The sequence below is a fragment of the Lynx rufus genome, unplaced genomic scaffold (genome assembly GCF_022079265.1).
Source record: "Lynx rufus isolate CCGP_SWC_20201006 ecotype Redwood Valley unplaced genomic scaffold, mLynRuf1.p SCAF_24, whole genome shotgun sequence".
Taxonomy (NCBI): Eukaryota; Metazoa; Chordata; class Mammalia; order Carnivora; family Felidae; genus Lynx; species Lynx rufus.
Genome location: NW_025814839.1, coordinates 13,904,384 through 13,919,405, shown reverse-complemented (window position 1 = coordinate 13,919,405; position 15,022 = coordinate 13,904,384). Strand labels below are relative to the sequence as shown.

At 45.3% G+C, this 15,022-nt stretch overlaps 1 protein-coding gene across 3 annotated transcripts in view; it reads left to right on the top strand.

Annotated features, from left to right (window-relative positions):
- UPB1 (beta-ureidopropionase 1) overlaps positions 1-15,022 on the top strand; it is a 69,879-nt gene that overhangs the window by 45,970 nt on the left and 8,887 nt on the right. For 2 of the 3 annotated variants that reach the window (XM_047088433.1, XM_047088432.1), the window contains exons 2-6: positions 1,207-1,378; positions 3,416-3,503; positions 10,411-10,505; positions 12,818-12,979; positions 14,818-14,987. In XM_047088433.1, the coding sequence (XP_046944389.1) occupies positions 1,316-1,378; positions 3,416-3,503; positions 10,411-10,505; positions 12,818-12,979; positions 14,818-14,987 (578 nt within the window). In that variant the 5' untranslated portion in view covers positions 1,207-1,315. Of the gene's footprint in view, positions 1-1,206; positions 1,379-3,414; positions 3,504-10,410; positions 10,506-12,817; positions 12,980-14,817; positions 14,988-15,022 lie in introns of those variants that run through there. The other variant, XM_047088434.1, reaches the window with a different exon arrangement.

Below are 15,022 nucleotides of genomic sequence, written 5' to 3'. Positions count from 1 at the left end.
TGATGACTTGTCCTGGGGCTGAGGTCTACAGGAGTCCTCTCCCTGAGGGCAAGGGGACTGTGTCTGAGGCAGTCACAGTAAGGGGAGGCACGGTGTGGGCACTGCTGCTATTTCTAACCTGCTAGCAAACGGAACTCTGACTAGTTGAAAAGCAGGCTGATTGTCAGGGGCGGAACCCAACTTGGAGCTGTCAGGGCCGTCACATGGAAACCGCCTGGCAGGGGGCGGCGGCAGGGGGCTTGGGCTGACAGGGCTGTGATTTTGAAAGAAACATCTTTAAAAAAGTGATTTAAAGTAGGAGAGAAATATTATTATTAGATAATGGCTGTCAGGTTATTTTTTGATGTGTTCTCTGAGTATTTCATAACCATCTCGCCCCTAGATGGTAAGGCCTTCCTGGCCAGAGGCCATGTCCCCTGCTCTTGTGGGTTTCACCTCAGTGCACAGCACCCAACCAGCATCAGGAGGTGTTTGCCGTTTGGCCAGTGGTCACTTAAGCTGGGAGATTTTATAAATAATCCACTTGCCTTTGTTAATAAACCACAAACCAGGGTGAGTGCCTGGGCCGTTGGTCTGGACACCTGGGCTTCACCAAGCCCACTCAGCACTGGGCATGGAATTGCCCCCAGTGGGAGCAGCAACAGGACAGGGCAGTGGGGCTCACTAGAGACTTGTAGCCCTTAGTGGTGAATGGTCACAGGACCCTCCCTCATGCTATCAGTCTCCTAAGTCCTGTTCTCAACAGCCACTTTGTCTTATCACAGCCTGCACCAGGCTCAGCACAGCCCTCTGATTCTAGTCTACACACATTTTGGAAATCCATTACCTCTCCTCTTCTGTGCTGACTGCTGAAACCAATCCCCACCCTGAGGTCAGCAGCTCTAAAACATCAACCTCTTGACCAGTCATTCTGCAGTCCCCCTCCCTGTTCCCCTGCTTTCCCAGGCCAGAAGACTACGGCACCTCCCTGGTGAAATCCATACTCAGCGTAGTATCCATTCTCCACCAGGCGGGGCCCTCCCTCCTCCTGGCCCCCATTCCAGCTTCCCACAAGTGGGCCCTTGCCCTGGGCTTCTCTCTGTGCCTTCCTGCCAAACATCCCTGCCTCCTCTCTACCAGATAGATGACTACTGGGGGGTTGGAGGTGAATTTAAATTCAGCAGACCTCATGCAAATTGTCTCCCTTCTACTTTCCTGTCCATTTAGGAAGCTCGATCTGCCCGGCAGGGCTTTTGAAGCCGCCTCTGAAGGGGACTTTGAGCTGCAAGGATATGCCTTTGAGGCAGCAAAGGAGCAACTGAGGCCACCTCGGACCATGCGTGTGGGACTTGTTCAGAACAGAACTCCCCTGCCTGCCGATGCCCCTGTGGCAAAACAGGTGCAACCTCTTTTGACCATAAATACATAAACGGAGCTGTGGCTTGCTCTGTGTTTTGAACACGTCCACAGTCCCTGGGTCACTGCAGGTCCACTGCTCACTGCAGGTCTGTAGGCACCTCGAGTGTCACCTAGACGCTTCTGCCCTGCAGCCCCCCTTCCCTGCAGCCCCCATCTCTGGCTCCTCTTTCTCTTCTGGCTCCTACCCTCTCTCTGCCTGCCCCTCCACGTCCTCTCCTGTGATTGATCTGAAGTTCCATTTATCAATTGAGAGGGTGTCCTTTTGTCTGCCTCACGCTCTTTCTCTGGAATTCTGCCTCTCGGTCTCTTGCCAGAAGGGTACGTGCTGGCACACACCAGTCAGGACCTGTCTGTCCATCTGCATGTTCCTCTGCCTTGATCCTGAAAGCAGGGACTCACTGAACCCAGATGTCTGTCAGCTGATGGTGCCTCAGGGTGATGGGAATATGATACGCAATTCCTTATGACCTTACAGTTAATATAAATGTGACGGCATCTTGTATGTCCCTAAAGAAACGTGTTATCACAGACGCAGGCGATTTGTTGTATATACTTCTTCACAGCATTTCTCTAGCTGTTGAAACTTTTAAGAGTTTCTCTGCAGAGGTTTCCTGGGGATACAGCATGCCTCAGAACTCCTAGGGATTCTCAAGAAAAGGCCATTTGGATTCCAGGTCAGGTTCTGCATCATCTTTCACTCTGGTCCTTCTGTTTTTATTGAATTTAAAGATTTCTGGTTCCCTGTTCACTTTTTGTCTCTGGGTTAGCTGACTGTGAATGTGTTTCCTCAGCCATCCCAGATTGGCAGGGCCAGGGTCACTGTTCTCCCCCACAGCTCCTTGGAGCACACTTTGCACACTGTCAGCACCTAGCAAATATCCACGGAGCCTTGGTGTGCAGTCTCACAGGAGAGACCATCATAAAGAGTAGGTGCTCTCTGGTTTTCAACCTGGTTCTTCTGGTCTTTCTTGAACAAACACTTCCAGATATCTCCTGGGGGCCAGGCATTGTGCTGAGGACACCAAGAAGATGAAGACACTTTCCTCCTGCCCCTGAGGAGCCCATGGGGTGAGGGGAGTGACAGACAGTGGAGGAACACAACAGCATAGCAGGAACAGCACCACCAAAGGGACCTACCAGGGAGTGCTGAGGCACCTCTTGATGCTCAGCCCTCTGCTGGGAGAGTCACTTCTCTGTGGGTGACACATGACATGAATAACACATCCCAGGAAAATTGGGTGGAGTGGGGAAGTGCATTCTTGATGGAGGACACAGCTGGGAAATGGGATCCATTCATTTGATGACAAGATGCACACAGGAAAACGAAAATGGCAGGACAAGGCATGCCGGAAGGCTCAAGTGCAGGGTGGTAGGAAGTGGATTGTGTCCTAAGGCAGAAGGAGCAGTTAGCCCAGGGGAGGGCCAAGGTGTGCACTGGGTGTGGGCCCCTCTTGCAGTAAGTAGCAAACAAGCTTATGCACTCCTTTGAGCAACTCCTTAGGGCAGTGGGTATTCTCCCCATTCTCCAGGTAAAGAAACTGAGGCTCTGAAAGGCAGCATTAAGTGTGTGGAACCCTAGAGCCTCTGTACCTCCACCTTTTCCTGCAGATTTTGGACTTGATGAGACTAGGATATATCAGAACCTCCCCACCATACTTGTCCTCTTGCAGCTGCCTAGGTTGGGGGTTGTTCCACGTGTATGAGGATGAGTTCTAAAAATGGTCTCAACCAGGGGCACCTGGCTCAGTGGGTTAAGTGTCCAACTTTGGCTCGGTTCATGATCTCATGTTTGTGAGTTGCAGCCCCACATCAGGTTCCATGCTGACAGCGTGGACCCTACTTGGGATTCTCTCTCTCTCTCTCTCTCTCTCTCTCTCTCTCTCTCTCGCTGTCTCTGCCCCTCCCCTACTTGTGTGGCACACTGTCTCTCTCAAAATAAATGAATAAACTTGGGGGAAAAAAAGATCTCAACCAATAAAAGGAAATGGGTTCTAATCCTTGCTTTTTGAATTGCCAGGTCACTGCCCTTCACAGACGCATAGAAGCCATCGCAGAGGTGGCTGCAATGTGTGGAGTGAACATCATCTGTTTCCAGGAAGCATGGAGTAAGTCTGTCTTGGGGTGCTTTCTCTGCTGCCTTCAGACAATAGTGTATTATCTCCATGTCACCAAGAAGACTTCTTGATTTTTGAAAGTCTCTTCTGATCTACGGAAAGATTATTTCGTCAACAATACCAGAAAGGCAGAAATCCTGGCCTCCCTCCCTCTCATGCACCCCAGTATGTTGTCTGGTTCTGCCATTTATTCCTCCCAAATTGTTTGGAACCCATTAAGCTGTTCCTCCCTACCTTCTTTTTTTTTTCTTCTTAACATTTTTTAAAATTTATTTTTGAGAGACAGAGACAGAGCATGAGCGGGGGAGGGGCAGAGAGAGAAGGAGACACAGAATCTGAAGCAGGCTCCAGGCTCTGAGCTGTCAGCACAGAGCCCAGAGCGGGGCTCGAACCCACAAGCCATGAGATCATGACCTGAGCCAAAGTTGGACGCTTAACCGACTGAATCACCCAGGCGTCCCCTCCCTTTTTTTAAGTTTATTAATTTATTTAGAAAGAGAGAGAGCAACAAGCAGGGGAAGGCAGAGAGAGAGAGGGAGAGAGAGAGAATCCCAAGCAGGGTCCGTGCTGTCAGTGTGGAGCCAGATTCAGGGCTCAATCCCTTGAACTGTGAGATTATGACCTGAGCTGAAATCGAGAATATGACATTTAACTGACTGAGCCACCCAGGTACCCCCTTCCCACTTTCTCACCAGTGCCCTGGTCTGAGGAGTCATCAGCTCACACCTTGGCTTCGATAATTGCCTCTAACTCGTCCACTGTGCTCTCCACTTGGGCCCCTTCTAACTGGCTCTTGACCCATTCTAGGAAAGATCTCTACAAAACTCAACTCTATACCACTTAGTCTGTTCCTTCCCCCATCTCTGTGACCCCATCTCTGCTGGGCTCTGCTCTCACCTCCCTGATCCTTCATTCCCCTCTCCCTCCACCCAGACCGCTGTAGCAGCTGCTCCCTCTGCCTGGCTTTTGTCTCCCTCTCCCTCCCCTTGCCTTTTAGACCCTATCCAACCTTCACATAGAAGCTCAGAGCCCACCTCCCCATCTAATATTACATCCAGGTTATATACTCCTGGTACCATGTACCTTTATTTTTTCTTTATCAAAGTTACACATGCTTATAATTGGGAGTCAAATGGTCTACAAGTCTGTTACCAAAAAACAGCTGTCTTCCTCCCTAGAGGCAACCACTTTCTACTCTGAGCTGGTTCTTTAGGAATCTACCTCTGTGTTTTTGCTTCTTGATTTTTCAGTTTCGCACCATCTATTAACTTCCCACTGTGGAAGAAGACAGCATTAGTTCCTCACCTCCTCTGCCCTCTCTGTTCACACATACCCTTCCTATCCTCCATCCGTTCTCTGCAAGCCATTTTCTAGACTTAGATTTCTTTCTCCGAATAACTTTCTGTTTTCCCCAGAATTTACATTGTTTTCTGCACACCTACCCCAAATTCTACCCCAGGCTTTCTTCCAGCTTCCTGAATCTGCTCAAGAGCTTTAGACACGTGAAGCTGCCTGTCGGTTCCACCTCCTCCTTTTTTTTTTTTTTTTTAATTTTAAGTTTTTATTTTAAGTCCAGTTAGTTAACATACAGTGTTAGGTTAGTTTCTGGTGTAAAATATAGTGATTCAGCAGTTTCCACACATCACCCGGTGCTCATCACGACAAGTGTGCTCCTTAATCCCCGTCACCTATTTCACTCCATGTCCCCACCCTGGTTCCGTCACCTTGAAGGAACATATCCCCAGAGCCTTCTGGCTGCGCTAGTCTGATTTAGCTGGCTGCACAGCTGTCCTTCTGGTGATTTCCCTTCACCATCATGCTGGGGGGTTCCTTTGTCTTGATCTTGTGCTCTCCTATACCACATCTTCCTCTTTCTTGCTTTGCTCCCTCTTTTTGGTTGAGTAGTTTTCTGAGAAAGAACAGGAAGGAGGTAACCGTTTGGAGATCTTGCATATCTGAAAATATGTTCCTCCTACAACTTGCTTGATAGTTTGGTTGGGTGTTGAATTCTGGGTTAGAAATACTTTTCCTTCAGAAGTTTGGACACGTTGATCCATTGTCTTCTGATTTCGGGTGTTGTTGACTAGTCTAAAGCCATTTTGACTTATGACCCATTGCATTTAATCTTTATTTTTTAATTATTTTTAATTATTATTAATTATTATTATTATTAATTATTAATTAATATAATTATATATATAATTATTATATGTTACATAATTATATATACTTATTCTATATTATTATATATAATTATATAATTTATATAATTTATATAATTATTAATAATTATCATTAACTATTATTAATTATTTTTCTCTAGAAGTTGTAGGATATTCTCTAGTACTTTGAAGTTTCATAATGATATGCCATTGTGTGAATCTATTTTTTAATTTTTTAATGTTTTTATTATTTACTTATTTTGAGAGAGAGAGAGAGAGAGCACATAAGAAGGGGAGAGGCAGAAAGAGAGAGAATCCCAAGCAGTCTCCACACTGTCAGCCAGAGCCCAAGGTAGAGCTCAATCTCACAAACCGTGAGATTGTGACCTGAGCCAAAAATCAAGAGTTGGATGGATGTTTAACTAACTGAGCCACCCAGGTGCTACTGTGTGTACCTATTTTAATCCATTATTTTAGGAACTCAGTGGGATATTTCAGGCTAGAAATTTGGGTCCTTCAGATCTATTGTTCATTAGTGATTTTCTCCCTTTTTTCTTTCCTCTCCTGATACTCCTACTATTAGGATGTTGCAACTCTGGACTAGATCCATAATTTTCTTAAGTATTTCCTCCTGTTTTTCATCTTTGTCTTTTTGCTCAGTTTTCTGGTAGATTTTATCTGTCATTCAGCCTTTTATATGGTCTTTTGTTTCCCCTGTCATATTTTGAATTTACAAGAGTTCTTTTGGTCTGAAAGTTCCTGTTTTATGACATCCCGTTCTTATTTTATAATTACAATACTTTCTCTTATCTTTGACAATATTAGGTAGCATTTTTTTCTCCTTGCCAGTTTCCTACTTCAGATTGGTCTTTTTTCCCCCCTGATTGTATTTTAAGAATTGGGGGTTAAAAAGCTGATTGCAAGCTCTGAGTCTGTGGGAAGGGCTCCTCTCCCACTGAGCTTCATGATAGGATGACTTGGTTTAGCCGTTAGGTAATCCCTCATAGTAGTATCTTTGGGTCATTCTTTTTCAGGCTGGTCAGAGTCCCCAGAGAATATTCTTCTTATCTCCTGCCAAGAAGAGAAAGAGGATAGGGGTCCAGTGTGCTGATGTTTACTGAATCCCTCTGTTTTTGACACTCTACTCATCTGCATCTGTCCTGACTTCCCCACGGCCAGAGGCCTTCTGTTTACCTCCAAGAGTGAACCTCTAGCCCTCTGCTGGGGTGGGAGGGACACCTGCCGGCCTCGTGCAGTAGGAGGGATCTGGGCTTCTGCCTGCTTCTTAAGCAGACTTTTGACCAATTTTTGTTTGCCATTTCCCCTCCCTGCTTCCCCACCTTCAGAGCCACGTGGTACCTCTGACTCCTGAACTTTGCAGGGGTATGGGGTGGAGAGTAGGGTGTTTCCCATCCTCCTCTACTGCTGGGAGCCTGAATTTTCTAGGTCTACCACGGTATCTACCCTCATCCCTCGGCTCGCCAGCCTCCAGTGTTTTGTTGCTCTAGTCCTTCTCTCAGTGCTTCATCCTTGTGGGTTTATACATTTGAATAAATATCCCTTTCTTGTCATTTGCTGGGGCTGCAGGAAAGAGCGAAGGTGTGCATCCAGTCTGCCATCTGTACCCCAAACTTCATCTCGCTTTTCATGTTCCTCATTACTTATACTTTCACTCATTGGTACAGCACTTTTGATTTGTCTCACTCTTCCATTAGACCATAAGCTCCATGAGGTCGTTGTCTGGGTGGTGCTTATTTATTTTTCCCATTCCAATCCCCATCCCTATTTTTTTAATGTTGAAAATATTTCATTGTGGTAAAATATATACATAACATAATATTGATCACTTTACCCATCGGTAAGTGTACAACTGTGACATTAAATACATTCACAAAGTCGTATAACCATCACCACTATCTACACCCAAAACTTTTTCAATATCTCCAACAAAAACTCTGTACTCATTTAATGATGCCACTCAATCCCGTACCTCTGATAACCTCTGTTCTAACTTTCTGTCTCTGTGAATTTGATTACTCTAGGGACCTCACGTAAGTATGTGCTTTTGTGATTGGCTTTTTTCACCTAGTATAATATTTTCAAGGTCCATCCGTGTTGTAGCATGTGTCAGAATGTCCTGCCTTTTTATTACTATGTAATATTCCACTGCATGGATAGACCACATTTCGTTTGTCTATTCCCCCACCTCTGTTTTATCTTTAATGAACAATCCCTGCCACATGATAGACACTAAAAATGTTCATTGGATGGTTTAACCACCTTCTTCCCTTTTTTTTGGATCTGGAAAGCTCCCACTCATCCATCCAGGCATAGCACAGACACCCCCTTCTTTGGGGGACCCTGGAAGCTCCCCTACATAGAACTGGGCACTCTGTGTTATCGTGCAGCCACACAAGGTTATAATTCAGTCCCCTCATCTGGGCTGGCAGCTCCTGAGGGCAAGGCCAGGTCTAAATTTGGAGTGTTAGTTCAATAAATGGGGAACCCTCTTCCCCTCTGATTTGAAAGCTGCAGTTGAACTTTGCAGCCAGCCTCCCCCAACCTCCATTCCACATGCTTATTTGAGAGTTTGTTTACAGTGGTTGTGTAAACAGGAAAAGGGGCCATTAAAATGGAAATGGAGAAATTTGGAGAGCTTAGCAACCTGAAATGAAATCAGAAAGGGAGGTTTTATTCTCTTGGGGTATTTGAATCTCTCCTAATGTGCTGAAAGCTGAGAATAAATGGTCATTAAGGACCTTTTTTGTCATTAACAGCTTTTTGGTTGGCTTCCTTAAAATAGTTTATTCCCTCTTTCCTGAAGTCAAGCCTGGAGTGTCTTGAGTCTGGTGCCAAGGCCCCTGGGGCTGTTGCTGGCAGAATCCAGGTGGCCGAGACAGTGGTGATGCCACTGGTAGCCTCTTCACACTGGCACCGTTTTAGGACCAGCCATCCTGTGACTTAAAGGAATTGGGAAGCTAATGCTTCTTTCTATTCCTTCTCTGTGAAATGAGATCTCCCCTGCTTTGCAAGGATATGAGGACCAGCTGCCTATTACTGGGCTCATAGTCCACATTTAAGAAAGGTTGGCTACAATTAGTAGCCCCAAACAGACCACACGCCCCATGCCATGACCACTTAAGGCACTGGCCATTCACATCACACAGTTCAGAGCAATGGGAACAATAGCAAACATCTGGAAACTTCCTTTAGACTAATCCCCCTGAAAGAAATGGACCTGGCTTATTGGAAGAAGGAAGGTCTAAAGAGTACATGGAATTGGTTCAAACAAAGAATTCAATACTCTAAAACAAGAAGAAAAAGATAAAACGTCCCACTAGGAAATGGGCAAAGGGTAGGAACAAGGTTGCCTGAAGGATGAACCCAGAAAGGCCAGTGACCATGTGACCAGGGGCTCCACCTCGCTGGTGATAAGAGAAATGCGTATTTTTAATCATGGTGCTATACCAGTTCACACCATCAGACTGGTGGACACTAAAGAGTATGGCTGAGGTTATGAGCAATGGAACACACGTAGCCTGAAATCCCTGTGCCCGTCCCCACTGCAGCCCTTGCCCTCCCCCACAAAGGCAAATATCATTTTGGACATGCTATGTGTAGTGTTCTGTGTATTGTTACTACCTATATAGGTACCTGCTGTTCGAAAAATAAAAGGCACACAAAAATCAGTTTATGAATTTAATGAAATTTCTTATTTAATTAACCCCCTGGTGGCATCTAGCCAGAGAACATGGGAATAATGCTTTTATCCTAGGGGAACATTTAGCCTATCATCCAGCAGTTCCCAGACTTCTTACAGGGTCATTAAGCAAGTGGCTTTTCTTGGTCCTGAAGAAGTGTCTCTATTCCCATGAGGAGGAATGTTTCTGTAACATGCCCAGGGTCCCCATGCCATCCTCAGCGGCCCTCTGATAGTTTCCCCAGGGACTCTTGGCTGTGCTTCTACCAACCCAGAAATTGGCCAGCAGTTCAGAATCTTCAGTAAAATATACACAAGATCAACTTTACCACTTTAACCATTTTTATACAGTCCAGTGGCATTAAGCACGTTCACACTGTTGTACAGCCATCCCCACCATCCATCTCCAGAACTTTGTCATCTTCCCAAACTGAAAGTTGGGCCTCCCTGCCCAGCCCCTGGCAACCACCCATTCTAATTTCTGTCTCTATGAATCCAACTGTCCCAGTCCCCCCATATAGGTGGAATCATACAGCCTCTGTCCTTTTATGACTGATTTCCCTTAGCATAATGTCTTCAAGGCTCACCCATATTATAGCATGTGTCAGAATTTCCTGTTTTTTTCAGATGGAATAACATTCCATTATTTGGATATACACCAGTTTGGCTTATCCATTCATCCATCACTGGATACTTGGGTTACTTGCATCCTTCGGTTGTTGTGAATAGTGCTGCTATGAAATGGTTCTGCAGATATCTATCTGTTCAAGTACCTGAATTGTTTTCTTCCCTAATTTCTATTGTTTTAAAGACTGTCATAAAGAAAATGTAGCCCAGCCCTTTGTGTTGTTATGAAACCTAGAGGGGTCAGGGTCAGGGTCTGCCTGGGGCCCATATTCAGGGACAGGACTCAGAAGCCAGGCTGAGACAACTGGAGCCTTGTTATCTTGTGGAGAGCCTCAGCTGCTGGTCTCGAGGATCTCCCCGTCAAAGGCCATGAGCTTTAGATATGATTCTGACTTTGTCCTCTTCACAGCTATGCCCTTTGCTTTCTGTACGAGAGAGAAGCTCCCTTGGACGGAATTTGCTGAGTCAGCAGAGGATGGACCCACCACCAGATTCTGTCAGAAGGTAGAACATTAACTGCTCCTCTGACAGCAGCTGCCAAACACGTGCAGGTCACAGAGCACAACCACAGCTGCTGGGTGTGGCCCTTTACCATGGAAAACACACCATTTGGTGCTTGTTTTGCCAGATAAGATTAGATAAGACTATTTGCTGCCCTTTTGTTAGTGTACTTTCACTTAAAATCATAGAATTTCAGAGCCAGAAGGGCCCTTAATGGCTTTTTTTAGGTGAAGGAGCCGCAGCCCAGGGAGGGGTGACTTCCCATGATGGGTTCTATAGGCAGCAAGTGGCAGAGGTGGCCCTCGGGGACCAGAGATGAGGTCAAGTCCTTGTTCCAACCTCTGCTACTGACCATGCTATTTGCCTGCGTTATGGAAGCTTCTCTGTATGGCCTGTCTCATCAGTACAGAGATTGGTCTTCATTTGTCTTTATTAAAACCTTATAATGTTGTATGACCCCAGTGATATGAAATGTCCAGAATAGGCAAATGAATAGGGGCAGAAAGCACATTAGTGGTTGCCAGGGGCTGGGCGGGGAGAGGGGATGGGTAGTGACTACTAATGGGGTTTTCATTTGGGGGTGATGAAAATGTTCTAAAATTAGATTGTGGTGATGGTTGCACAACTCCGTGGATGTACCGAAAACCACCCAACAGCATACTTTAAAAGGACTAATTTTATACCATGTGAATACTATCCTAATAAAACAGTTATCACACACACACAACCCCTAACACCAAAGAGGTTACGAATGATGGCATCCTTATTCTCACCTTGAACAAAGCAGTTTTTTCACTTCTCCATGTCCCATTCAGATTATATATATATATATATATATATATATATATATATATATATATGGGATTTTTTGAGCAGCACTGTAATCATAAGTGATTCTATCAAAATTGGGTTGCAATTCCAAACATCAGTATTTTCACGCTACTGGAAAAAATCTGTCATTCACCAGGTTGTTGATTCTGTGCTATGGATGAAAGAGGAGGGGACTGGTTAAGTGGTGACTGTAGATGACACGCTTGAACCAGGGCCAGAGGAAGAGGAAAGGGGGAGTGGGGATGAGAGCTGGTGCCAGGGACACCTGTCTGCAAGAGGGGCCCAAGACCCACAGACGCCCTTCCGTAGCTCAGAGCAGCACCTCTGCCCACTGTGCCTTTCCTCTCTCTGTCATTAAAGCCAGAGATAGTGACAGGCTGGTTAGAGTTGAGGACAAATGACCGTCTGGGGCTGCTCATCCTAATTGTCACCAGGTCCTGATGTTCTTACTTGAGACAAAAGGAATTCAGTATCAAAGAGTTTGGTTTGGTTTGACTTGGTTGGTTATAGATGAGAAGTATGATGAATATTCTTTTTTTTTATTGTGGTAAACAACACATAAAATATACTATCTTAGCCATTTTTAAGTATAGTTCAGTATATGTATGTAATGTGAAACAGATTTCCAGAACTTTTTCATCTTGTAAATCTGAAACTCTGTACCCATCAAACAACTCTTCATTCACCCCCAGCTCCTGGAAACCAACATTCTACTTGCCGTTTCTATGAATTTGACTACTTTAGATACCTCACGGAAGTGGACTCGTTCAGAATTTGTCTTTTTGTGACTGGCTTATTTCACGTAGCATAATGTCTTGAAGGCTCATCCGTGTCAAGGATTACATCAATGTCATTCATGTGATGATAGGATTTCCTTCCTTTTGAAGGCTGAATAATATTCCACCCTATGGACATAGCACATTTTTAGAAATATTTTATTTTTGAGTAATGTCTACCCAACGTGGGGCTTGAACTCACAACCCCGAGATCAAGAGTCACATGCTCTACTGAGCCAGCCAGACACCCCAGATATACCACATTTTATTTATCCATTCATCCATCAGTGGAGTCTTGGGTTGCTTCCACTTTTTGGCTCTTATGAATAGTACTGCTATAACCATTGGTGCGCAAATATCTCTTCAAGACCCTACTTTCCATTCTTTCAGATATGTAACCAGAAGTGGGACCTCTAGATCATATAGTAGTTCTATTTTTAATTTTTTGAGAAATTGCCATACTAGTTTCCACAGCTGCTGCATCATTTTACATTTCCACCAACAGTGCACAAGGACGATGATTATTCTTATTTAGCTAATAAGCTTGGGCATCAGGACAACACTGACATTCTTCCAAAGAACAAATAAAAATGATAGATAGCTCTGAACCAAGTCTAATTATTTAGTAGGATCATTTAATTCTTCAATAAAAACAACTATGACAGTTGATTTAAAAGTAGGACTCTGCTATATTCATCATTCTTCCAGCTGGCAAAGAAGCATGACATGGTGGTGGTATCCCCCATCCTGGAACGAGACAGAGAGCATGGGGACATTTTGTGGAACACAGCTGTGGTGATCTCCAATTCTGGAGCTGTCCTGGGAAAGACCAGGAAAAACCACATCCCCAGAGTGGGTGACTTCAATGAGGTGAGCCAGCGCAGCCTTTGTGGATCTTTCTGTGAGCAAAACTCTGTGTTGGATCATGTCATGTCACACAGTGCTGGAACACTGTGTGGCTGCAGTGCTCTGGGGTGTGCCGCCATTGTCCTGCATCACATGGGCGATAGGATTCTGGTGGGAGTCCTGGGTGAGTCCCAAACACCAAGCACAGAGGGGTATTTCTTTTTCTAATATAACCTGATGTGGCTTTCTGAAATTTGTCTTTGAGGTAAGTAATATATTGATTAAAACGAAAATAAGTCATGCACAAATGTGAAATGATTCCTCAGCCCCTTTCAGGCTCTGAGCTCCTTACCCATCATAGGCTAGCCCTTGCTTGGGAGGTAGGGGGTCCTTGTCTGTAAGTCACATGAGGTCTTAGCCATGTCAATGTGTGGGATGGCAGTAGGTTAATGTGCGTGTCTGTGCACAGGGGTATTAGGTAGAGCTTTGTGCCCATGATCAAGGTATAAATCAGGGGAGCTATTTTGATGAGTTAATGCCAATTCACGAGTGGATTAGATGAAGAGGGGTGGATGTTTGAAGGAGGGAAGTAAACTCCAGCTAATACCTAAGATATGAAACCTGAACTTGATCTGCGATGAATGCAGTTGTTCAGAATGCAATCTCCCCAGTCCTTTGCTGCCCTCCCTGATTGTGGGAGTTCCAGCCACACTCAGACTGGTCAGGAGGACAAAGAAGGATCTATAGAGGGAGATGACATTTCCTGGGGAGAAAGAAAAACCGAGTGTTTCTCGGTAACAGCTGGAGGTGCGGGTGGGAAGACGTGCTCATCACCTGTTTACCCTGGGATTAATCTTTAGCTCCCAGCAGATAGTGAAGGGCTTGTCTCAACACACCAGGATCTACTCCAGTGTCCACCACATGTGCACATCCTGGTTGCTGCCTGACCCTGACAAATTTTGAGATTAATGGGAGGAGGCAAAATGTTCTGGAATCGTATCTGTTTGGGACCCTGACTAGTCCTCTAGCCCCCACTCAGTGCCGTCCATGAAAATGTCCCAGGGCCAGCACCCCAAGGGGGCAGAGAGGCCAGCTGGGCAAGTCACATGCCCCCTGAGGCCATGGTGGTTTTCCCCTAGCAGGTGACGGTTGCTCTGGATGAGCTTCCAGTCCCTTCTGCTCTGACATTCTTTATAGGAACATGTGGTTGGTGAAGACATTGACTAACTCATGTTAACATCGACCAAACTTTAGCCTTTAGTTGTACCACGATTGAAACCTAACTAAAGTTTATCCTTAAAATACTGTGGGAAGTTGCTTTGGGGATTTTTCTGACATGCCACAAAAGAAATTGTGGGTAAATGCTTAAGCCATGGTGATTTCCCAGTTGTTGGCTTATAGTTATTGTGTCTGGTTTCTTCAATTAAAAAAAATTTTTTTAAAACATTTATTCATTTTTTGAGAGACAGAGAGAGAGAGACAGATTATGAGCAAGGGAGGGGCAGAGAGAGTCAGCTGCTTAACCAACTGAGCCACCCAGGAGCCCCTCTTCGATTAAAAAACATTTTTTTAATGTTTATTAATTTTTGAGAGAGAGAGTGTGTGTGTGAGCAGGGGAGGGGCAGAGAAAGAGGAAGACACAGAATCTGAAGCAGGCTCCAGGCTCTGAGCTATCAGCACAGAACCTGACACGGGGCTCAAACCCACGGACCATGAAATCATGACCTGAGCTAAAGTCAGACATGAGTCACAGCCAAGACTGTTACTTTTAGAGAACTGGAATATTTTATTTTTTCCGTCAAGTCTAAGGAAAGAGAAATCGTACAGCCCAGAGGTTTTCACATATGGCCCTTGTTTTTCAGTCAACTTACTACATGGAGGGAAACCTCGGACACCCCGTGTTCCAGACTCAGTTCGGGAGGATTGCGGTGAACATTTGCTATGGGCGGCACCACCCTCTCAACTGGCTCATGTACAGCATCAACGGGGCTGAGATCATCTTCAACCCCTCAGCCACCATCGGAGCACTCAGGTCTCTCAGCTTGCAGGATCTGGGAGGGTTCTTGG